We start from the raw sequence: 24825 nt of genomic DNA on the forward strand, positions 1-24825 counted from the left end.
TCAAAATTGATAATAGGAAGAAATGTTTATTGAGCAGCAAATCCGCATATTAGAATGAATTTGGAGGACTGCAAAAAAAGTCAGTAAAACCTGTTGCTGAATGTAAAATGTTCTGTTCACTAATCAAATAATTTGCTATTTTTTCTTCTTTATTTTGTCAAAAGTGTATTTTGAACCGTGACTAAAAATGTATTCATTACCCTTAATTTAAAGGGGTGGTAAAATGCCATTTTCACAAGATGTAAAATTAATCTCTGATGACCCCAGAGTGAGTGTGTGAAGTTTTAGCACAAAATACCCCACAGATATTTTTTATATAGCATGTTAAAGTTGTCACTTTTTGAGGGTTAGCAAAAACGCACTGTTTTGTGCCTGGCCCTTTAAATGTAAATGAGCTGCTGCAAAGGGCGGGGTTTCAAGAGCTCCTGTGTGTTAGCAGCAGCGAATACCTCACGCAGACACACTAAAATGACAGAAACTGTTCTGTCTTTAATGTTAAAACGGAGTCAGACAAAGATGGAGAGACTCAAGAAGAAGTGACAACATGTAGAATGCAACGGGACGTTTCTGAATGGTTAGTTGATGAATTTATGTTGCTGATGTGGAGTTAACTATCTTCAATTGGATATTCTGTCATGGTAATCTATATATCGCTTGTATAGGAACTGTGTGAGATGCACAAAGAATGACTTTCTATTGCATGTGAAAAGATGGATGCTAAAGTTTGAGCTGACTCACAAATGTACTCGACTACAACTCTTCCTCTTCTCAACATGGACTGGGTGTTCCCGGGGACGGGGTTTATGTACATTTTAGGGTTGGTGATGTCACTAACCCAAGAGGAATGTCGTGTAGTCCCTACCAGCCGTTTGTTGTAGTCCTTTTCTTTAAAAGCAAATATCTTGCTTTGAACTTTGAGCGTTGTAACTTTGCAGATGTTGTTAATGCTCAAACAGCAACATTACACACTAACTTAAGTTAGAAAAGTGAAATCATACTCAACCACCCCTTTAACTGAAAAAAGTGTTTACAATTTTGTTCATTCAAAATAGATCTGTTCAGTTGAGTCAAGACAATTTACTCAAACTAAATGTTTTCATGTCGGTCCAACTTATTTATTTTCTTAATTTTTGTATTAAAATTTACTGAGGAGTACTTGAGTTTCTTGTGATTAAACACGCAGTTTCGATCATTATTATACACAATGTATGTAATGAACAAAAAAGAAAAGACCTGTGTCAGTACTGACATTATTATAGATCACTGACTGAGCATAAGCACCAGCTCAATGGTAACCAAAATTCAAAAACACTACAGAAAACGGAAAAACCTTTACTGAAAAACACATAAAATAACAATTAATCCCTAAATGTACTCTCCTAATGCAGTTCCTTGCAAATCATGCTGGGTTAATTAAGTAAACTTCAGTTTTAAATATGTTAGGTGGATTGAACACAATGAAATTAAGTTGTGACAAAATGTTCTAGCTCATCTCAATTAATTAAACTGAACAAAAGTGAAAAAATGTTGAGTGTATCGTCTCACTAATCGAAGCTAGATTGTTAAAGGGATATTAAAGTGGCAAATCGTCCCACACCTGTATGATTTTTTTTTTTTTTTTTTTGCAGAACACAAAAGAAGATATTTTGAAGAATGTCTGTAAAAAGTTGATGGGCCCCACTGACTTCCATATATACCCATATTCTTCAAAATATATTTTTTGTTTAGTAGCCTAGAAGACAGAAATTCCTACATGTTTAGAAGTACTTGAAGGTGAGTAAATGACAGGATTTTTATTTTTGGGCGAACTATCCCTTTAAGCTTGTGCCTGTAACATAAAAAAACACATGTAATACTTGTGTCAGCCTTTCTTTGAAACAAAACGCAGAGCCTCACTCTAATGCAAATTACAACATAAGTCTTGCTTGTTAAATGCGTTATGGACTCATTTGGGTGAACCGCTCAGCATTCTGCATGGATCGTACCTGCTTTCCAGACATCACCAGAATTGATCTGCGAGATTAGTCTCCTCTCGCTGCATTTGTATGACTATAGTATGCAAGTACCACACTCACACAAACATAAAGAATAACAATGAACATCAAACTGCAAAATGACTACAGATGTTTATGCTTATTATATTACTTAGGCCTATAAGATGAATAGATGTGTTAAAAACATAACGAATAATTGCAATTCAGTCTGAATCATTTTTAAAAAGTGGAGTAGGGGAAGTTAACGATTGACATAAACCCTCCCGTTGCTACCCAAAAGAAAATATCTATTAAAACTGACTCCAGAACAGAAGAGGTGCATGTTTTTGTGGATGACATTTGCTCTGGTCCTGTATCTGATTTCTGCGGGGCCCTTGGAGTCACTGCAGGATGGAGAGCAGACAAATAAAATAATAAAATCTTCAAGAGCCATAATTACACTGAGTGGCCCCAAGTCGGGGCATTAATCATTATAAACAGCCATGACAGAAAAATCAAACCACTTCTCCTGTGTACCCAGGCCAATACACCAGAAAAAAGAGAGAAAAGTATAAGAGAAAGAGAGAGAAAATAGGTGAAGCTGCAGTTCTTGTGTGTTAGCCGTCTTGTTCATGTCGTTCCAAACCTGTATGACTTTCTTTCTTCTGTGGAACACAAAAGAATATATTTTGAAAGACAATAGGGTCCATACAACATTTGAAATTCATTGTATGAACAAAAAACACTGGCACATATTTTTTCCTTCAAAATATGTTTGTTCGTGTTCGATAAAAGAAAGAATGTAATCCAGGTTTGGAACGACATGAGGATGAGAACGAAATGATGAGAACGAAATGATTGGAGCGAAATGATGACAGAATTCTCTTTTTTTTGGGGGGGTGAACTATCCTTTAAAATGTGGTGAAGCTGTAAATGTGAGGAACATGGGATGGTTGACCCTCTTAACCCTTTCCCCGCAAGCTTAAAAAAAAAAAAAAAAAAAGTTGCCAGTCACCGCCGGCATTTCTGTTCATTTTCACAAAACTTTCAATCTGAATATGCAACATATCAAAATAAAGAACAGAGCATCTGCTTTTAAACAAAACAATAACCTGTTTGATTCTAACACTTGAATGTTATTGTTTCATAAAAAAGCAACATTTTGAAAAAAAAAAGCTGAGAAAATCAAGTAAAAAAAAAAGTCAAACACTACAACATGCATACGCAATTCTTCATCGCTTGTTTCCGCTTCTTCTTCACCTGTGTTTCGATAAGGATATTCTGTACTCTTTCAGAAGATGTGTAATAGCGCCCCCTATCGCATAATAGTGAAAACAATTTTGTCGACGGTGGGGAAAGTGTTAAAAGGATAGTTACACAATAAAAATGATCTGTTATGATGTTATTTTCTTTATGTGGGACACACACATGATTTCTGAAGGATCATGTTTCACTGAAGACTGGATTAATGATGCTGAAAATTCAGCTTTGCATCACTGAAATAAATTACATTTTTAAAATGTAATAAAATAGAAAACATTTTAAATTGTAATAATATTTGACAATATAAAATGTTTTACTGTATTTTTGATTAAATAAATGCAGCCTCTGTGAGCATAAAAGACTAATTTCATGTATTTTTTTTATCTTATCAACCTCAAACTAGTGTAAATGCTGGCATTTTCCTCACACAAAGCTAATATATTATGAAACTTGGAAAATAGTGTCATAGGGACTACTTTTATGGTACTTTTTGTCTTTATTGGGGCATAACAGCTCTAGTCCCCATCCACTTTCATTGTATGTAAAAGAGCAGCCTGTACATTGTGCTAACAAACTACTTTTGTGTTCTTTGGAAAAAATGTATCTTACAATTTTCAAGTTTTTACGAGAACGATCCCCTTAAGCGTCAACTGCTCGCCCTTTAATTGTACAGCCTTATTTGATTGTGCACACATGTTCAGTCAGTGTTTACGTGTGTGTTGAATGTACATGCATTGATGTCTGCAGAGATTTCGGACAAAGATCCCAGCAACTGCTGTAATCTTCTCTCCATGGCTGTCACTCAAAATCTAAGCAACCTTGAATCCATGACAACGTCCCAGAGACACATCTGTACTTACAGAACCTTGATAAACCATGTGACAACTTTCTTCCCTTCAGTGAAAGGACTCGGAGGGACAATACGACACAACTGCCTTTCATTTCACTAACTCGTGTGAATAGAATTCAGCTTCGGTTAAAAAAAAAAAAAGAAAAAAAAGAAGAAGGAAAAAAAACTCTTTAAGTTTCAAGGCCTCATGCTGCTTAAAATAAGGAACATTCTGGAATTGAGGCAAGCATGACAGTCACTGAATCATGGAAAATGAATGTTGGTTTTGTAAAAATTGATTTGAATCTCATGCAGTCAATAAACCACTGATTTTATAGAGCATGCTTTTGGACACAATATCTCTCAAAAGAAAAAACAACAACATATAAATCCAACATATACAGGAAAAAAATGCACAATTTAAGATGGCGAGCCAAAAGCTACTATTCGAGAAATGTTTCGTAGGCCATGATTGCAATCCAGAGAAGTGCACAAGATCAGTTTGCCTGAAAGAGACTTAATAAATTAAAGTCTGAAAGGAGGATATTAACCCTGTTTGATAAATGAACAGGGATATTGTCTGTCAGCTTGGTCATTAGTTCTATTCACCAATTACTTTTCTAGGTGCAAAAGGGGAGTCACAAGCACTGGCCCGTGGGTTCCCATCTTCAACGCTGCATGAACGCAGGCCAACAAACAAGTCCGAAATTAGACCACGCAATATATTTGTCACCCTCAGCGATGGGGATAAACATTCACTTGGACGTAATTGTTATTGGATTGAGGGTCTTGGCATTGGCTTTGATTCATTCGCTTAAATATCTATAGCACAAGGATTATAACCTTTACCAACTTTTTACTGCCTACAGAACTTGTAAGACCAACATCATCTACTTAAAGTACTCTGGAGATTTTTTTTAGTTAATTAATTTAATAATATTGAATACTGAAAATTTTATAATGACTGAATATGAATTAAATTAATAATATCATATAATATAATAATGTACCTAAGATTTAAAGTAATTTAGATCATTACAAACATTAATTCAATTAATTGTATTATAAAATGAAATACTGAATATGAATTTAATAAATAATGCAATTTACTTTATTATAATAATTAATTTATTTCTTTTAAGAACAAGAAAACTTCTTAAAGGGATAGTTCACACAAATATGAAAATTCTGTCATGAATTACTCGCCCTCATGTCGTTTCAAACCCGCAAGACTTTATTTCATCTTCGGAACACAAATGAAGATATTTTTGAGGAAATCTGAGAACTTTCTGTCCCTCCATTGATAGCTACGCAACTACCACTTTGACTAAATGTGAATAACTTTAAATATGAATAAAAGCCTAAATTAAATCGAGTCTTTTCAGAAAATGTGAAAAAATTATTCGTTTTACGATCTCTTTATGCACTTTTTGAAGCGTCATTGTGTTCCGAGGATAAACAAAATTCTTACGGGTATGGAACAACATGACGTGAATTTAAATTTTTGGGGTGAAAAAGTTGAAGAAGTTTTCTTGTTCTTAAATGAAATAAATGAATTATAATAATAAAGTAGTGCCCACATTTTCTGATGCTATTATTCATGCACTTGTCACAACAATTTCAGCCTTTATTGTCAAATTAAAAGTAGCAAAAACAAATGCTAAATCGAGGAGGCTCCAGTACGTCTCTGACAGACGCTTTTCCGTCTACTTTGAGTGCCGGATGAAACAACTCAACATTACCAGCGCACAACCCAACAAACACATCCTGCATGCTTAATAAAAGTATATGAAGCAGTTAAAATTGCTGACATAAAGATTTAGTAGGCTGCACTTCAAATAGACCAGAAACCAGAGCGGTCGGCTCATTGATCATCAGCCGTCACCGACGGAAACATGAAAAAACAAGAAGCAACACTCATCCACCCCGGTGTCATGCTTTATAGGGAGTAAAGCGCCCAAAGACATGATGAGTTTGATCAAATTAGTAGACTAAAGAGATCTGTGAGGCACAACTTATTTGCCCTTTCAGCCATGCAAAAGGTAGTGAGAGGCGCTTTGATCTCCCAATTAAACGGGTATATTTATAAATGTAAACATGTAGCTGAAGCTAATGAGCCTGGGCGATTGGGCGATTCTTTTTTTACACGCGATGAAACCCCCCCGATCGGCACCACCTCAGCTAATTTGCTTGCTAAATAAACACAGATCACTGGACTGTGACTGTTGTTCTACATGTCAGTTCTGTCTAGCTATTGTTCTATTGTGCTTTGCTTTTTTCATACAAACTAAGTAGTAAACTACTTGCACTTGACTCCTGCACCATTTCTTGGTTTGTAATTTATTCAAATGAAACTGAAGGAAACACAAAAGACGCTCATACAAAACATGACTATATACAGGTTTTTTAACCTATCCTTTTATGGTTTTGTGGCCTTTGGGGTCTCTTTTTTTTTCTTCTAAAGAGAATGCATTGGTCTATGACTAGTGATAAATGTGATTCTTTGTCCATTCATTCAATAGATGTGGCAGTTACGCCGAGGTCACGGAAGTGGTGCAGTCTTTTTCTTAAAGTTGTGGATTTTCACCTTTGACATTTGCTGAATTGATCCGCCGGCAGTGTTCACAGCATCTTGGCTGACTTGAAGAAGCAGTGATTGAACAGTGACTGCACCCCTATCTCCGTTTGTATTGATTAGATGACAGGACAGATTGAGGGAATCGTCTTGTCGTGTATCACGTCTCTCCGTTTCAGGCGGCTCTTATCAGGATAACCCCAAACAAAATGCCAGCGACGAGACGGCACAGTTTACATGCGACATGATCCTCGATTTGCACTTGTTCATAGTGTGCTGAGAAAAAAAATATATAATTCAATCAGACAGAGCGTGCTGGTGTGGTAACACATTCTCTTGATACATCTACGATCAAGGCTAGTCCCAGACTAAAATGCATGTTTGAGATGTTTTAACTGAAAGCAACTTGCACTGACAGATCTTAAAATATGTCAGTGCCATTGTTTTGTCTCAAGATGCACAGCAGTCTATTTTTTCTAAGGCATGTTTAGAAAAGCTACTTAAATGTCCTAATTAAACCAAAGTCTAATCCTGGCTTAATTTAAACCCTGTCTATTAAACCAGACCTTACTGCTTAACTTTGCTTAAATGGAAATGTATGACCGTAGGCATGTACATTAATTGTGATAGATGCCCAATTAATTCTGAGAAATGGTCCAGCACTATCTGTTTAAAGTTTACAGGTGACATTCAAAAATTTAAATATGACTTAAATGTCAAGATACCTTGTAGGTATACATTTGTTTAAACGTGCCAGTTTAAGATGCTTGGATAATTAGGGCACTATTCCTTGTACTGTTGCTCCGGAAAACAATTTGAAAAGAAAAGTTCAAATCCAGACTGCAAAATGTCTTTCCTCAGTACTTTCTAATCTCCCCTGCTCTTTGATACACAGGCAAAATTAATATTTAATTAATAAAAAAAAAGAGAAATAGGTGGATGGATGGATGGATGGATGGATGGATGGATGGATGGATGGATGGGTGGGTGGGTGGGTGGGTGGATGGATGGATGGATGGGTAAATTGATGGATGGATGGATGGATGTGTAAATGGACAGATGGACGGTTGGGTAAATGGATGGACGAATGGATGGATGGGTAGATGGATGGATGGATGGATGGATGGATGGGTGGGTGGATGGATGGATGGGTAAATTGATGGATGGATGGATGGATGGATGGATGGATGGATGGATGGATGGATGGATGGATGGATGGATGGATGGATGTGTAAATGGACAGATGGACGGATGGGTAAATGGATGGACGGATGGATGGATAGGTAGATGGATGGATGGATGGATGGATGGATGGATGGATGGATGGATGGATGGATGGATGGATGGATGGAGGGCTAAATGGATGGATGGATGGGTAAATGGATGGATGGGTAAATGGACTGATGGATGGATGGGTAGATGGATGGATGGATGGATGGATGGATGGAGGGCTAAATGGATGGATGGATGGGTAAATGGATGGATGGGTAAATGGACTGATGGATGGATGGGTAAATGGATGGATGGATGGATGGATAAATGGTTGTATGTATGGATGGATGGATGGATGGAGGGCTAAATGGATGGATGGATGGGTAAATGGATGGATGGGTAAATGGACTGATGGATGGATGGGTAAATGGATGGATGGATGGATGGATGGATGGATGGATGGATGGATGGATGGATGGATGGGTTAACGGATGGATGGATAGATGGATGGGTAAATGGATGGTACGTTGATGGATGATGGATGAATGGGTAAATGTACGGATGGATGGATAAATCGATGGATAGATGGAAGGGTAAATGATGGATGATGAATGGATAAATGGGTAAATCGATGGATTGATGGATAGGTAGATGGAGGGATGGATGGATGGATGGGTAAATGGATGGATGGATGGATGGGTAAATGGACAGACAGATAGATAGACAGACAGACACATTTCCGCCTAGATAGTTACTCATACAGTATCAGTCTATATAAGTGTACAGAGCAATTAGTCCACCAAATACCAAATAATTGGTGCCCAAAAATCTGAGGCCACTAATTAAAATTCTTCCATTTGGCATTTTTCCCTAATTAGAACATCATTACAAATGTAATTAATTATATAATAATTAGAGTGAAAGTTTTAATGAAAACGTTTTTACAGAACGTCTTAGTATGGTTTGTCAATGGCAATGCCAAATTTGTTTTGATGGTGACCTAGAAATAGTGCAGAATGAGAAATATTTTTTTTTACAATCTTTTTCATTTTATAATCAGGTAAAAAAAAAAAAAAAACTCAGACTTTGGCCTCAACTGCAAAACACAAACGCTGGTCTAAAAGCAACAGGCCTAGGCTTCTGTAAGGTGAGAAAAACATGCAGAAACCGGTTTTGAGGAGTTTGGTTGAGGCCAACGCTGTTAGCTGTCACAGCATCGCTGGTTAAACGAGGGGGGCCGCGGCCCGGGCCCCTGCACAAATGACAAGTGACGCTGTTTGCCGCAAACCCCGATTCTGTCAGTCTTTACTTCTATCGCCTTTCCGTGTCATGTTAACCGCCAGTCACTGCCAGCTCGCCAATTACACAACCAGGTTCTCGGGCATGCCACACACACTCTCATTCTCTTTCTGTTACTAAAAAAAAAAAGAGAGAAAGAGAGCGAGCGACTTCCACAAGACTTGCTGTGCAAGCTTACCCTAATTAACCATCAGCTTAATTAGACAATTTACTGTGTAATTAGCAGGCAATTTGTCAACACCTCTCAGATCGTAGTGACTGCTTTGACAGACCCACTTTTCCAATGCTGATTCCAGAGTCGAAAAGCACCTTAGTTGTTTATTTTCTCATCCCCTCCCCTAATGCGCGCCAACCGCACAGAGGCACAGCGTAATCACGGCTGATGAGAGAGGTACGTGGAAAGACACATGTTAGTTAAGCGGGAGGTATGTGCGAGATGGGGACGGTCTGTCCTCCGTCACCGCAGACGGCTCCTCTGCATTACAAAAGCTTCTTCGGGATGTTTTCCCTGAGGGGTGAACGAGAGAAGCCTCGTCAACGATCTGTGATTAAACACGGGGCGTGAGGACAATGATGATACATTTTACAAAGCAATCATGAGGTGGTTCTCGGTCAAAAACCTCTCGTCAACAGCCACTTTAGCAAAACAACTAGTATATCCAACGTGATTGAATAGCGTCATGTTTTCAAGAAAGCAGATATTATGAAGCATGAACTCGATTTTTTTTACATTTCTTGAATGTTGCCAGAATGTTGTTATGTGGAAGCTAAGGTGTTCTGAGTGCTTTTTAAAGTGTTGCTTTGTGGTTGCTAGGTTGTTTCTAGGAGTCTGCTTACTGGCCTAAACGAAAAGTGTCAATAACATAGTCACTAGATAGAGAGTCGGGTCATATCCCACATCAAAAATCCCTACCGGGTTGCCAAAGTTGCCAGCCAGCGCCAGCATTTTTGATCATTTTTACAAAACATAGATTCTAGTCCATCAACACCTCCAAAGCTTCACAGTCCTATATCTCTTCCTGGGTCGACATTTCATTCTGCAATGTTAGGCAGTTTTATATATGCTGTTTAATGGTGATGATCACGTGCGTAAGCAATGCTTCTATCGCTTATTTCTGCTGCTTCTTTGCCAGTAATTTGATCCAGAGATTCTGTACTCTTTCAGAAGATGTGCAATAGCGCCCCCTACCATAAAAGTGAAAACATGGATTGCTGGAAAATTCCGTCAATGCCGGGGAAGTGCTGTCATAAATTACTGAAAAATACATAGATGGCATGGAAAGAGTTAAGACATTTGTCATTCTGCCTAGTGACTGTGACATTTTTTTAGAGAATTTAAATGTTTATACATTATTTTAATAAAAGTATTGAAAATGAAATAAAAAGAATATATAAAAAAAATGTGTTAGTCAAGTAAAAAAAAACATACGTGATGACATGGTTATAGATCAATGTACAGTATCCGCCCATATTTTATCATTTTGAGATTATCTCCATTAATTGTACAGGTAGCAAGTAAAATAAATCTGCCATTCTACCCAGTAATTGTATACATATTTTGTTTTCAAATAATTGCAAAAAACCCCACTAAATTTGTCTACATCTTATTTGCCACGTTAAATAATATGATGAAATATATCTGCATTATAAGACCATCATGCACACTATATATCAGTATCAGCCTTATCAAGCACCGTTAATTAGGTTTGTTAAGCGTGCGTGTGAGTGTGTGTGTGTACCCTCAATAGAGTTGTGCTAGCCCCTCTCTCTCTCTCTCTCTCTCTCTCTCTCTCTCTCTTCACAGCAGGCCTGCATGCAGCTACGGGAGGCTATCCATCTCTCCGCTTTAACTCTGTCACAGAGCTGGAAGTGCAGAAATGGCTGTGTCACTTCCAAATACTCTCAAGGGACCCCATCCCAGAATTCTCTCCTGCTGGTGTGAAATGGAAATGAGCCTGAATACAGTGCATGCTGGGTTGTGCCAATCTCCAGCTACAGCGAGCGCTCTAAAGGAACTGAAACAGCTCTCCTTAGTACTAGTGCAGAAAAAATTAATAGACATGTTTCTTTTCTCTTCATTTAACACATTCATATGAACCTTTCTACGTTTAATCAAGCAACAACAAAAAAAAAGCTCTTCAGGCGTTTCAAAATATCTTGAAATTCTTTAAAGTCAATGTGAAATCAAATTAATCCTATTTACAAAAATGAATAAAAATAAATAAATAGTACTACTACTAATATATATATATATATATATATATATATATATATATATATATATATATATATATATATATATATACTGTATATGACTGGATTTGTTTACTGGACATTACAACAATAAAATGGGTTTTCAGATACAGAATTCGTTTTTTTACACCAACCCAACTAAACCTGTTTCTCCTTACAATCAATCATACATGGCAGATCCATGTCAGAAAAGAAACAAATATTGTATGTAAATAAAAAAAATCAAGTCGCTTTCACAGCAGACTCTAAGCAGTGAGATACACGCTTGAGGAGAACAAAACCAACAGAAAATCTCATTATCCCACCCTGAGACCTGTAGCCCTTTAGCACACGAAACACTCATTTACAGAGTTACACATTACCAGCGCTACCTATTAAACACTCAAAACGTAAGAGGGTGTGGACGTGTGTATTGTGAGTGCGCGCGTGAGGTTCGTGACCTTTAACCTTTCTGTTCTTGATCAAAAATGCCGCAGTTGATTAAATCCTGGTCGCTAATTAGCAGAGAGACTTATAAAGCCATTCCGTTGATGCTGAGAGAGAACGTGAACAGTGTGTGCGGTGGAGTGATGGGACACATCACACTTCATCCGTGTTACCATGGAGCTTCATCCAACATTTCTCATTAAATTAAAAACCTCGATCTGAGACGTACAGTAAATGTGTGCGCGCGCGTGTGTGTGTGCGCACAAGTGGGCCGGCTTCCCCGTGCAATTTCTTTTGTTTCAACTGCGGTTAAAAAGTTGAGAATCCGTCTTAATTCGTCTTCATATTTACTTCATTCAGATTTGCCCACTAAATCCGCCTACGCTGAGGTGAGAAGGCATGTTCAAGAATAGACTGATGTGCAGGGAAAGTTTCGTGAGATAAAGTTAAAGAGTTTAAGAGCTTTCTGTGGTGGGCGGAAGTCTGGCGGGTCAACAGCAATCATTCCTTATTCTTCTCACGTGAAAGACACAAAGGAAGACCAACTACTAGCGCACGAGTATATACAGTAAGCCAACGGCTAAAACTAGCACCTACAGGCCTCGTTTGGTGTGCTGATTGGCGACACATTTGCCATTAATCAGGTTAGCTCCAATTACAGGTGTGACTTAACCAGACTTGACCAGTCAAAAAGCTAATTGGGCTCAGTTGCCTTTGTATCTCGGCCTCGGCCCTGGAGGTAGCCTACGAATCCTTCTCTCGTTCCATAATTAGAGCGAATGTATCAATCACATATCTAACAGTCCTGTAATTGCTGTGATGCATTCAACAAAAAAAGAAGTGGCTCGTGAAAAATGGATGTAGGGCCAACGGGTCGTGCGGAAGACAACATCCAACATCCTTCGCCCTCTTTTTCAAGCGAGTAGCAAGAAAACAACACGTTTTCATATGCCATACAGTTCATTAATCCTAATTAACGGTCACAGAGCTTTGTTAGGCAGTTCTCCACCGGTCTAGCACGCTAGCGAGCTAATTAGCGACGCCGAGCACAAACGATGAGAGCCAGAAGCGTGAAGATTCTCATATTTGTAGACAATCCTCTGAGCATCTCAAATTCTATCAATAGCATGCGCCGGTAATGTTGCGATAGGGGGGCCACCAAGAAAAAAAAAAAAAAACGAAAGCACAGGATATTAAAAAAAGAGAAATCCCCTGTGTTTAAGGCGGGTGATAGCGGCGTAGCGGCTGTTCATTCATATTGACATTAAGAACTTCTTTATCTTTTTTCCCCAAAGAAAAGCCCCCTTACAATCTTCCCCACTGAGCACACAATAAAGAATAATATGATTTCTGTTTACAGAGATATCAGGTGGTATTTCGGCATATGCTGGCGGGCGATGGATGCAACAGTATATTACAGCCCAATCTGGCATCTACAAATGTCAAGAGTGAAGCAGGACTCGGAAGAGAATGTGTCGGGGGGTGGGGGGGGGGATCCATTCGAGCAAGGAAGTTCGCACGGACAACTTTGCGGGCGACCGACAGACGTCCACTTCCTCTCTCAGGCAAGAAAGGAGGTTGTCAGAGCGGGAAGATAATGCGATCTTAAGCAAAACATCCAGATGGTGCACCGAGCTCCCAAGGTAAACCGGCGCCGGCGCAATATCCAGCTTCTATTGTAGCGTTTCGAGACACCTCTTCCCTCCCACCGCCGTTTGTCTCTGGAAATAAAAAGCTGACCTTTTCTGAAGGGCCGGCGCACAGTTTATAAAAGCAGAAATGGAGGCAGGTGACAGGCGTCTATAAAACAGGAACAGCTACATCACTCACTCACACATCAGAGCAGGAGAAACATCATTTACACACTTCACATGCTGTCCCTCACTGTCTGAAATCAGCCGAGTGCCGAGGACCATGGGTCGGAATAAACAATTTGACTCAATCTTCCCCGCTTCTGCCTCCTGTCAGTAGCATATGGAACTCGCTGCGTTACTATAGCGATATCTATCATGGGTTTGAATGCTTGCCTTTTATTTTTAATCTTGTTTTTTTTTTTAGCATTTATTTATTTTCTTTTAATATCCCTAGTGCTGCTAATGAGTGAAAGGCAGCCAACACAGAACAAACATATGTTCCTGATTAATACTGACATTGCTAATAAAAGAGAATATTTCAAGTTAATAAAAATGAGTTTATGAATTGCAACTGTATTTTTCTTTTCAATTATAAGTTTGAGTCTTTAACATTGAAAAAGAAAAGTAAGAATAATTCAAACTGTTTGAGTTCATGTTCATTTTAGTGACAACATTTATAATAACAATTCATGATCACACTTGTGATTCAGCTTTAGGCACAGGATAAAGACAGAGGTGAGAATAACATCTGTCACGGCGTCATATCGCCTTTCTCTCGACAGATTCGTCTGTTAACTGTTCTTTAATTACGTTTAATGAAAGTCTTGTAAAAATTTAATAAAATTGTTACCTGAGAGATTGGATGAAACACGAAGGAAAGCAAGAACACGAATGAGATCTCTCATGATTTATCTAAATGTGATTAAATGGAGTGCAAATGCTTTTATCATGCTTTTAAGATGTTTCTGCTGAATCCCCAATAATATCACGCGTCTCCTCTAAAGTTTCAGAAGAGATCTCAAATCAGGGCTCAGATTTGTCAAGACATCGAGAGAATGCAATCAAAGCAATTTCAATATGAAATCAAACCATTCTTATCAAATTCTCCCAAGACCAAATGATCTGATTTTCTGTCAAAAGTTAACTTTTTTTAATGTCTTGACAAACATTCCTACATTTGTTTCTCATTAAATCAAATGGAAATATTATAACGAATATAAAGATGGGTACGAAAATAGTGAATTCTGTTTCATGTTCACCTTGAATTATTTGATATGTATTAATGTTCATTTCTCCAAAGGAATCTGAGAAAAAACATCAAAGACAATGCAGGTACTTAAATTAAAATTTTAAATGAGAACACAGATACATTTCCTGAGGCAAGTATTTTCAAACCAGTGTTGTTAAATAAAACTTTTTTTTGGTGTAAATTATAAGCTAAAATAAAATAAATAAACTTGACAACAAACTGAATTAAAATAAGTTGATACTAAAATTACTAAAATTTTAACTGAAATAAAAATAAATTAAATCTTAAACTAAATATATAAAAGGTACTTTTGGTCTTTTAGTCCCGTATAGTCCGTATAGTCATCCCTGATTGGTCTTAACCCCAGTGACGGGTAGGTTTAGGGGCGGGGTTAGGGGTAGACCATCGTATGATTGGTCTTAACCCCACTGACGGGTAGGTTTAGGGGAGGGGTTAGGGGTAGACCATCGTATGATTGGTCTTAACCCCAGTGACGGGTAGGTTTAGGGGCGGGGTTAGGGGTAGACCATCGTATGATTGGTCTTAACCCCACTGACGGGTAGGTTTAGGGGCGGGGTTAGGGGTAGGCCATCGTATGATTGGTCTTAACCCCAGTGAGGGGTAGGTTTAGGGGCGGGGTTAGGGGTAGACCATCGTATGATTGGTCTTAACCCCACTGACGGGTAGGTTTAGGGGCGGGGTTAGGGGTAGGCCATCGTATGATTGGTCTTAACCCCAGTGAGGGGTAGGTTTAGGGGCGGGGTTAGGGGTAGGCCATCGTATGATTGGTCTTAACCCCAGTGACGGGTAGGTTTAGGAGCGGGGTTAGGGGTAGGTCATCGTGTGGTCTGGATAACCGTAGTACCATACAGTATAAAAAGCTAATTAATTAAAATTAAAACAGAAAATGAAAAAAGCTATACTAGTACCGTATATAAATACTTAAATGGTATACATATTACTAAATGACTATATTATTAAATAATACTGTTCACACTGGGATCCAGAAGCCCTCACAGAGTCTACAGAAAAACAACAAAAAGAACATATAAAAAATAAAATAAAATAAATAAATAAATAATTCTCTCCAAAAAATGAATATGACAATTTCCATACATATAGAAAACCCAGAGATATGAAAAATTTAACTCTGAGCAATACGATTTAACTCTGCGGCTCTTCTGAAAATATAAAAACGAAAAAACACTATAGTTTGGTTAGCATTATGTGTGCATTTAAGTTGGTAAGTACCTTGTCCAATGAAAAGGTTTTGGTGAGGGCGAAACCCCAACCCTGCTGGAAGGCCCTGCGGATCATGGCGGCGCTGGTGGTGGGTGGAGCGCTGGCCAGCCCGAACGGGTTCAGGAACGTGATTCCGCACATCTTCACGCTGATGTCCACCGTGTCTATGGGCGAGTAGAAGAGGGGCAGCTGGGGCGAACCGCTGACCGCCTGCCCGAAGATGGACTGTAACCACAAACAATCACAGCACACGTGTAAGACTTCAAAGGCATTTTCCTGCTTTATGAGGAGGAAAATTGCCCGCATTCACATAGACAAAACCCTGAATACCCAGCAGAAAGCTCACGGTCGTTCTGAATGCAAGTTTCTGAAGGTTACTCTGGTGTTTCGGCCCGCCGCACGTGTGCATTTAAGGCTACAATGATCGTGTGAGATTGCTGAGTGTGTTTGTGCGCAGCTTTGTTTATCTCTTCACATCGTGGCACAAAAGCAGCAAACAGCAGTCATACATCAGCTCTCTCCCTAATGAGCCTCACGTTTATCAAACACGTATGATTGCCCTTGTGGTGATGTCACAGCCGCATAATGAACGAGGGGGTGTCAAGTGAAGAGAAAATGAGAGCAGGAACATGACAGCCCACATCCTCCACAGAGAGGCCTCGTCACGGGGAGAGAGAGAGAGAGAGAGAGAGAGAGAGAGAGAGAGAGAAACATCCCGAGACGAACACTGCCGAGGGACGTTCCTGAACTCACTCGGGCCCTGACGGATGTGCTGGAGTTGTCAAACACTTTGTACGCCAGATAGATCTTTGGCAGATGATATGCTATTGATTTTTCTTTTTCTCAGAAGAATTTAAGGTAATTAGCATCTAAGATTTAAGAACAAAATGATCATTTGAGGAATGATTTGCACATCAAAAAATCTGTCACATTCAACATGTCGTTCCAAAGCTCTATGACTTTCTTTTTTTCAACTTTTTGTGTGTGTAAATAATCATGTTCAAAAGCAGAATTCCAGAATGGAAAAACGACATTACTTTGTAATGTATACATTGATTTTGCAAAGATGAATACCATTAAGTACACAGTCTGATTTTTGAAAGACTTTGATTTTTTTTTCCCCTTTGGGAAAAATTTATAGTAAAAAAAACTTTTACTATTTACCACAACCAAGGTCTCATAAAAAGTGGGGGGTCACTGTTGCACTCTATTGTGATTGGTCATGTAGTCCTTGCATGTATTTGACCATCGACAGTCAGCAACAGCAAGATAAATGAAACAAAGGCTAGAAACTCAGCTAACACTACCATTTTTCTATTTGCAAGCACTTTTATTTCCTTCAGGAGTTTATGTTATTGAGAAACACGTGAAACGTATCTAAAATATGAAATGCCCAGGGACAAGTACATGAACACACCTCAGAGCTCTCAGGTGGGACTTGTTTTAAACTGATCTGAGAGCTATTCTTATATTAGTCTTGCAATCTTTCAGCAAATGACTCTTATTCGTTCCCTCAGCTGTGGTCCATTACCGTAAACACAACAACGCAATATGTTGCCTTCCCTTGAACACTACACATGGTAATTTCATCAGCAAATAAACAGTTATCTCTGCTTTGCTCTGGCCACAGACATGGACAGACTATTAACCCCTCGCTGACCCACCACTGCTGGAGAAGAGCAGCACTTAACCGTGAGATTCCCCCATATTGAGGTCAAATACCTTCAGGAGCTTCACCCCTTACGTCTTCAAGCACTCAACGAGACATTAGACAGACCATTTACTTAGAATTTAGTGCTAATATGGTAGAGGTCAGATTTCCAATGGCTTCATGATTCTGGTCAAAGTAAATGTTTTACAAATGTCAAAAAGTTGTCCATAGTCGTATATGTGAATCCAAGTGCTCATTAGTGCATGTTATAAATGTTTGTTTTGGTTATTTTTCAACAACTTTAATAAAAAATTAGTCTAGACTCTAGTCTAATAAGACACGTACTGTACGTCTCAGAAGTCAACCAATGAGGTGACGACTTTGAAACTCCCAAAGTGTTTCCCTTATTTTGTGTGTGAAGTGAGTCTATGTACAATATGACAAGGAATGTGTGTAAAGTAAACAAGGTCAATTTAAAGTAATCTGCGATGAAAAAAAAAAAGCAAAACACTCACTCAAGCGCGGCCTCCTTTTGTATCTGCCCATGAGTAAACTGTCATATAGTCATGCAAACAGTCAGTGTTTTGTCACATATATCTCCATAATTACATAATACATGTCATGGCTCTTTAATTTCTGCCTGGATTCTGATGGTTTTATTGGTGCATGGTTTTGATGGGTTTAGCAGCATGAACAGCTACTGCTGTCTCTGCAGGGTCTCAGTCTGTGTGTGTGTGTGTGTGTGTGTGTGTGTGTGTGTGTGTGTGTGTGTGTGTGTGTGTGTGTGTGTGTGTGTGTGTGTGTGTGTGTGTGTGTGTGTGTGTGTGTGTGTGAGAGAGACAGGCAGGGGGCCCCTATAAGCCCCTCTCAGGAGCCCAGGCTGATCTGGCTCAGCTAACGGGACAATCCGAAGTGCTCTCTCTCCCTCCCTGACCTCCCTCCTTCACTCTCCACAGTTACTTTGCTAGTAGCAAACTAATTAAGCCGAACAAGCGCGCATTGCCAGTGCCTCTGAGGTGAGATTTACGGAATAATCCTGTGCGGAACAGCGTTCTCGCTGTGTGGCCCCGGCGAGCGGCTCTGCCGCATGAAGCCACAGGAAGACCATTGTCCTACCGCCCGCTATAATGCTAATTTATTCCTTATTGTGCTCTGATTACTCATAAACATACTCATATTGAGAGGCTTTTGTATCCAGCGGTGTCACAGCTCACTCTTTGTAGAGCGCATGTAAAGCTCTCATCTACATAATTAATCAGCACTCCAAATCCTCCTTTTCCATTGGGTTTTGTGATCTTAACACGGGACATAATCAGGGCAACATCTGTTTCGGTCTCATCAGCACAAAAGCAAGTGTTTTCAAATGTGAATGTGTCGAGGAAATGAACTTGGGTGTGTGTTTACGGTGCCAGATCTCAAAATATTGTCATTTGGGCAGCTGACATGACATCTCACAGCAGGGACAGCAAATTATTAGGGCCCAAGCCCTGAAAGGGCGCAGAGCCCTATTGTTCTTCTAAGGATTTTTTGTTATTCTTCTTCTTCTTCTTCTTCTTCTTCTTCTTCTTTATAATAAAAATTTTTTCAAGGTTTTTGCCACTTTTGGGGGCCTTAACGTGCTCAAAAACTCTTGAAACTTTGCACACTGGTCAGAACCCGCGGCCATTAGAGCTGGACTCGAGCTGGTACCCGGGCGTGGCAGGAGGGCTCGACAGCGCCCCCTGGAACGGGGTCCGAAAACTTGGTCCATAAATCAAACACGCTTGCATGAAATAATATGAAACTTGGTACACTTATAGATCTCATCGGTTCATATATCCTTCGTGCTCTGACTTTTTACCCCAGCCCAACAGGAAGTCGGCTATTTGGCGTAGTTTAAAAAACACATGCAATGGAATTTAAAATACTCCTCCTAGACGATTCAAACAATCACCACGAAACTCGGTGTGCATGAACTCAAGACATTGAGGATGAAAAGTTGCGAGGGGATTTTTGATATCTCGAACGGTTTGGCCGTGGCGAGGAAACGAATTTATGGCGAATATTGGAAACAGGAAGTGTGTTATAACATCCTCATACATTAATTGATCTTGATGAAACTTCAGCAGTGTGTTCGCTGTAAGAGGCCGATCACATGGATGTGACTATTGTGAGTCAAATTTATAGCGCCACCAACTGGCAGCAGGAAGTGTGTCACTTTCGAAATGCTTTGAAATCACCCTCTTATTTTTACCCGATTTGCTTCAAACTTCATCTGTATAATGTAAACACACGACAGATGTAGACCTGTGAAAGGATTATTGATATCTTTAATACTGTCGCCATGGCAACGCTTTAAACTTTTATATTCTTTGGGATGCATTTGAGGCTCTTAACATGCTTCAAATTGCATTAAACTAAACATGCATTTGACATTTATTGTGTAATAGACATGTGCGAAGTTTCAGAGACGGGCGTGGTAAGGGGCTCAGTAGCGCCACCTTTAGTCAAAAATGGGGTATTAGTTTTACCTACAGTAACCAAACTCGGTACGTATATTCTTCTCTTCGATCCGGACAACTTTCTAATTTACAGTCATTAGCTCCGACCAACAGGAAGTCAGATATTTTGGTTTGAATGTGTACTGTTTGGAGCATTTTCCCTCTGCCCCTCTGCGTCTCTGTGTGTGTGTGTGTGTGTGTGAGGAGGGGGGCTAGTTTAGTTTAACCATTTCTCTGCTGTGTGCAAAATCTCTGGCACTTTTGAGGGCCTTAACATGCTCGAAAACTCTTGAAATTTTGCACACAGGTCAAAACCCGCGGCCGGGCTGAAGCTGGTACCCGGGCGTGACAGGGGGGCTCGACAGCGCCCCCTGGAATGGGATTCGAACACTTGTCCGTATATCAAACACGCTTGCATGAATTAATATGAAACTCGGTACACATATAGATTTAATCGGGCCGAACAACTTTCCCTGGGTCAAGTTTTACGCCAGGCCAACAGGAAGTCGGCTATTACGGGTTGATTGGAGAACGCTTGCTCTCGCATTTGAAACACTTCTCCTAGAGAATTCATCCGATGACCACGAAACTCGGTCAGCATGAAGTCAAGACATGGAAGATGATAAATTGGCAGGGGATTTTTGATATCTCGAACGGTTTGGCCGTGGCGAGGAAACAAATTTATGATTAAAAAAGGATGCATAAAGTGTGTTATAACTTAGTTATAGTTTTACCTACAGTAACCAAACTCGGTACGTATATTCTTCTCTTCGATCCGGACAACTTTCTAATTTACAGTCATTAGCTCCGACCAACAGGAAGTCAGATATTGTGGTTTGAATGTGTATTTTCTCTCTCTCTGTCTCTCTGCCATTCTGTCTGTGTGGGGAGGGGAGGGGAGATGTGTGTGTGTGTGTGTGTGTGTGTGTGTGTGTGTGTGTGTGTGTGTGTGTGTGTGATTTTGGTTGGGTGACAGTTGTAGGTTACAGTTTGACAAGAGTTTATAGTTTAACAAAAGCACAATGTTGTGTTTCATTGCGAGTGTACACAAATATAGAGAAACACTTTGCATTTTGAATGATGGTCTGTATGAACAAAATGACGGAGTATGTTTTTATGTCTCCATTGTTCGATCGAGCCTCACACACACACACACACACACACACACACACACACACACACACACACACACACACACACACACACACACACACACACACACACACACACAGCATTCCAGCATTGCAATCTTGACATCGCAGAATGTTCATTATAGCCTTAATAAAATATAATAATAAAATAGTCAACCTTACATATAAAAATTACACTGCTCTGTTTAAATAGTCATTTGTACAGTTTGTGCCGTTCATAATAATTTTTTTTAATTTTTCTATATTGGAACGTGAGTGTACAAAGTGTACAAAGTACAAAGCCTATAAAAAGAATAGTTTAGCATCCAAAAATGTTAATAATATATATATTATTATTATATATATAATAATATATATGTTAAAAATAGGGGGGAAAAAGAATTTACATAATATATATATATATATATATATTTTTATTATTTATTTATATATATATATATATATATATATATATATATATATATATATATATATATATATATATATATATATATATATATATATATATATATAATTAAAGCTGCAAGCAGCGATGGAGGGCCCAACCTTGCAGCTTTAATTATATATATATATATATATATATATATATATATATATATTTATAAATGGCATTATTACCTAATTAGTATGTGTGTATCTTGGGTAACCTCATCTTAAAGGGTTATTTTGCTTAAAAATACAGTCATCTTTTACTTATCCTCATGGCGTTCCAAAAACGTGTGATATATATATTTAAAAAAAATTGTGGAACACAAAAGAATGGCTCTTTTCCACATAAAAAGAGTTATCAGTCTCCAAAAAGAACAGAACCATGTCACATACATCTCATTTGCCTATTGAAGTCATACACCCAAAGACGTAAAACAGTTATTTCTTTTCCTTCACAGCAGATTGTGCATGAATAATGTCAAACGTCATTGGTTTATGTGCATCCTGTGACCAATTACAGCACATTTGAACACGAGTGCAAATGAGATTCGAGAGCTACAGCGAAAAGGAACATTTTCATATTTGCGTCACGCAAAAACGTATGGCTTCTGAAGACTTGGTTTATAGTGTATGTCATATGAAGGTCACAATGCTTTCATGGTTTATTTTTCAGGGTTTTTCACTATATGCAACACAGCAGGTCCGGTATTGTGCGAAACATCACCACAGAAATAAAGTCATGGATTTGGTACATCACATGGCTGACAATTTCATTTTTGGGTGCATTATTCCCTTAACCTTATTCCTGAAAAGTACCTGTAAGTATCTGTGCATGTGCCAGGAGGCCTGCTTCCCATCATTGACTGCTTCCACTGTGGTATTGGCCAGACCGGCCACATCGCCCCCAGCGAACACCCACGGCTCACTAGTCTGCATGCTCTCTGGGTCCAGCTCAGGAAGCCCCCATCTGTTTAACCTGATGGGAGCCATGGCCTCGATCACTGCAGAGAGAGAGAGAGAGAGAGAGAGAGAGAGAGAGAGAGAGAGAGAGAGAGAGAGAGAGAGAGAGAGAGAGAGGGAAAACTGATAAAGGAAAGGGTAAATTCATGAGAGGAAAGAGGCAACATGGAAAAAGACCTGCGGAAAAAGAAAAACCTGATAGACTGGAAATGGCAAGAAAATAATATGAAGTCACTGACAAGACAAATGGCGAGAGTACCCCCCTCCCCAGTGGCGTTTCTTTTTCTTTTTGCGAGCTTAATGTAACATCTCCTGGTGCATTTCATTCACTGTTAGTAACGTTAGCAGGAAGATACTCTGTCAAACTGATCTACATTCTGAAATGACCACCCCTCCTCTCTCTTGAACACACACCATCCATCTTCTAAAGGCACGGCTGCTCGGCATGGACCGCGTCCTACATTTATCAATGAAGAAAATTCCAAATACAGATCTAAGGACAGGAGGCCCAAGATTTATTGCACATTATGAGGATTACTAAGGACAAATGAAACTCTTCTCTCTCCTTATTGAGTTCAAAAGTCATCTGTATATCGCACAATGTTACGAAAATAATCACAAATGACAGAATGTTATCCTCCATGGAATAATTTTATTAATTAATGTGACTTTATACAACCTGAAATGGTAAAAATCTAGTAGAAATTAATTATAAATGATTGCAAAGTGTTACACTAATATATAACATCATAATACGTGACAACACAACATAACATATGTATTTTAAATTGTAACAGTCAGCAAGTCTACTGCCAACATACAAACAAAGGGATTGTAAATCTCAAATGTATTGTGGAATATTATATTATATTATTATATTATATTATGTCACATCCATGAGGATTCTAATGGTCCATAATATTTAAATATTATTTTTAATAAACAGTCTTGATGCCCTGAGGAGGACATTTGTGTTGTGACCGTGTCTGTTTACACAGTATATCGAAATCTTTTATTTCCTGTTTTCCGTGATATGTCCCCTTTAATAACAGACAGCAACAAGAATACACACCAACAATCAGATTTCCCAAACATTAAAAATTCGAAATTGTGTATAAACTCCAAACACCAGAGCCAAACCAATACTTCTAAGTAACAACAAATTGAGTTTTCCTCTTCCTCCTCATAACTAAGCTTTCGATTTTCTTGCGGGCGATTAAAGAGACCGGCTGACAGGAAGTGATGTTAAGAACAAAGTAGGCAGGCAGGTCAGTTCAAAGACAGAGAGATTGGCTCCTTCACTTGACACTGTGCCTTGTATCCTGATCGTCAACACTTTTTCTTGTTTTTCCTCTCTATTATTTTTCCCCCTTTATCTCCCTCTAATGTCTAGAGTTCTCTGCAATTGCCTAGACCTCTTCAACAGCCTCACTTATCCCATTTCCACACACACACACACACACACACACACACACACACACACACACACACACACACACACACACACACAAACACACTAACACTAACAGTGAGTTGTTTTTCTTTCTCTCCTGTCCGCTCTGGAGAGCTAGTAGAGTGTGTCAGGCCTCTCATAGCCCTCAGAGATCATTCTTAAGTAAAGCAGCAACTCTCTCTCGCTCTCTCTCTCTCTCTCTCCTCCACACACTCTACCCATGGGCATTCTCCTCACTGACAGATGCAAATTGCAAGGGTCCATTAAGCAGAGGAATCCACACTGGATAAAGGAGAGGACGGGGATTGCGGACCAGCACACTATAGGATAGTACCTCATTCCATCAGAGTGACTTCCCATTGGTCTCTGCTGCAATGGCACAAATGTCCGTTAGTTAGTAGTAAGTTAGTACAAACCATTTTGATTCTTGTTAATCAAATCAAGGAATGCTCTGGGTTAAATCGAATTTAAAGGGATAGTTCATAGAAAATTTTAAAATGATGTCATCGTTTACTCGCTCTCGTGCATTTCCAAACCTGTATGCTGTGAAACACACACAAAAAAACTTTTTGAAGAATTGCTCACATCAAGTTTTCTTTTCATTAAATATTATTTTTGGTTTTATTGTTTTATTATTTCATTAAATTTTATTTCAGATTTATTTATTTGTTTTATTATTTCATTTAATTTTATTACATTTCACCATTTTATTTTATTTCATCATTTAATTTAATTTAATTTTATTT

The 24825-nt window shown here is 38.9% G+C and overlaps 1 protein-coding gene across 11 annotated transcripts in view; it reads right to left on the reverse strand.

Annotated features, from left to right (window-relative positions):
- The window catches only part of dpyda (dihydropyrimidine dehydrogenase a), a 172490-nt gene that overhangs the window by 71713 nt on the left and 75952 nt on the right, over nt 1-24825 (reverse strand). For 6 of the 11 annotated variants that reach the window (XR_013796301.1, XR_013796302.1, XM_079601495.1 and 3 more), the window contains 2 exons: nt 22483-22667; nt 15965-16180 (listed from right to left, as the gene is read on the reverse strand). Coding sequence is in view for 9 of the 11 variants with exons in the window: in XM_079601495.1 (XP_079457621.1) it covers nt 15965-16180; nt 22483-22667 (401 nt within the window). In the remaining 2 variants the exon portion in view is untranslated. Of the gene's footprint in view, nt 1-2034; nt 2378-2441; nt 2639-10931; nt 11085-14737; nt 14769-15671; nt 15736-15964; nt 16181-22482; nt 22668-24825 lie in introns of those variants that run through there. The other 5 variants (XM_079601504.1, XM_079601501.1, XM_079601500.1 and 2 more) reach the window with 5 other exon arrangements.

The sequence above is a fragment of the Phoxinus phoxinus genome, assembly GCF_949152265.1.
Source record: "Phoxinus phoxinus genome assembly, chromosome: 24".
In the NCBI taxonomy this organism is placed as follows: domain Eukaryota; kingdom Metazoa; phylum Chordata; class Actinopteri; order Cypriniformes; family Leuciscidae; genus Phoxinus; species Phoxinus phoxinus.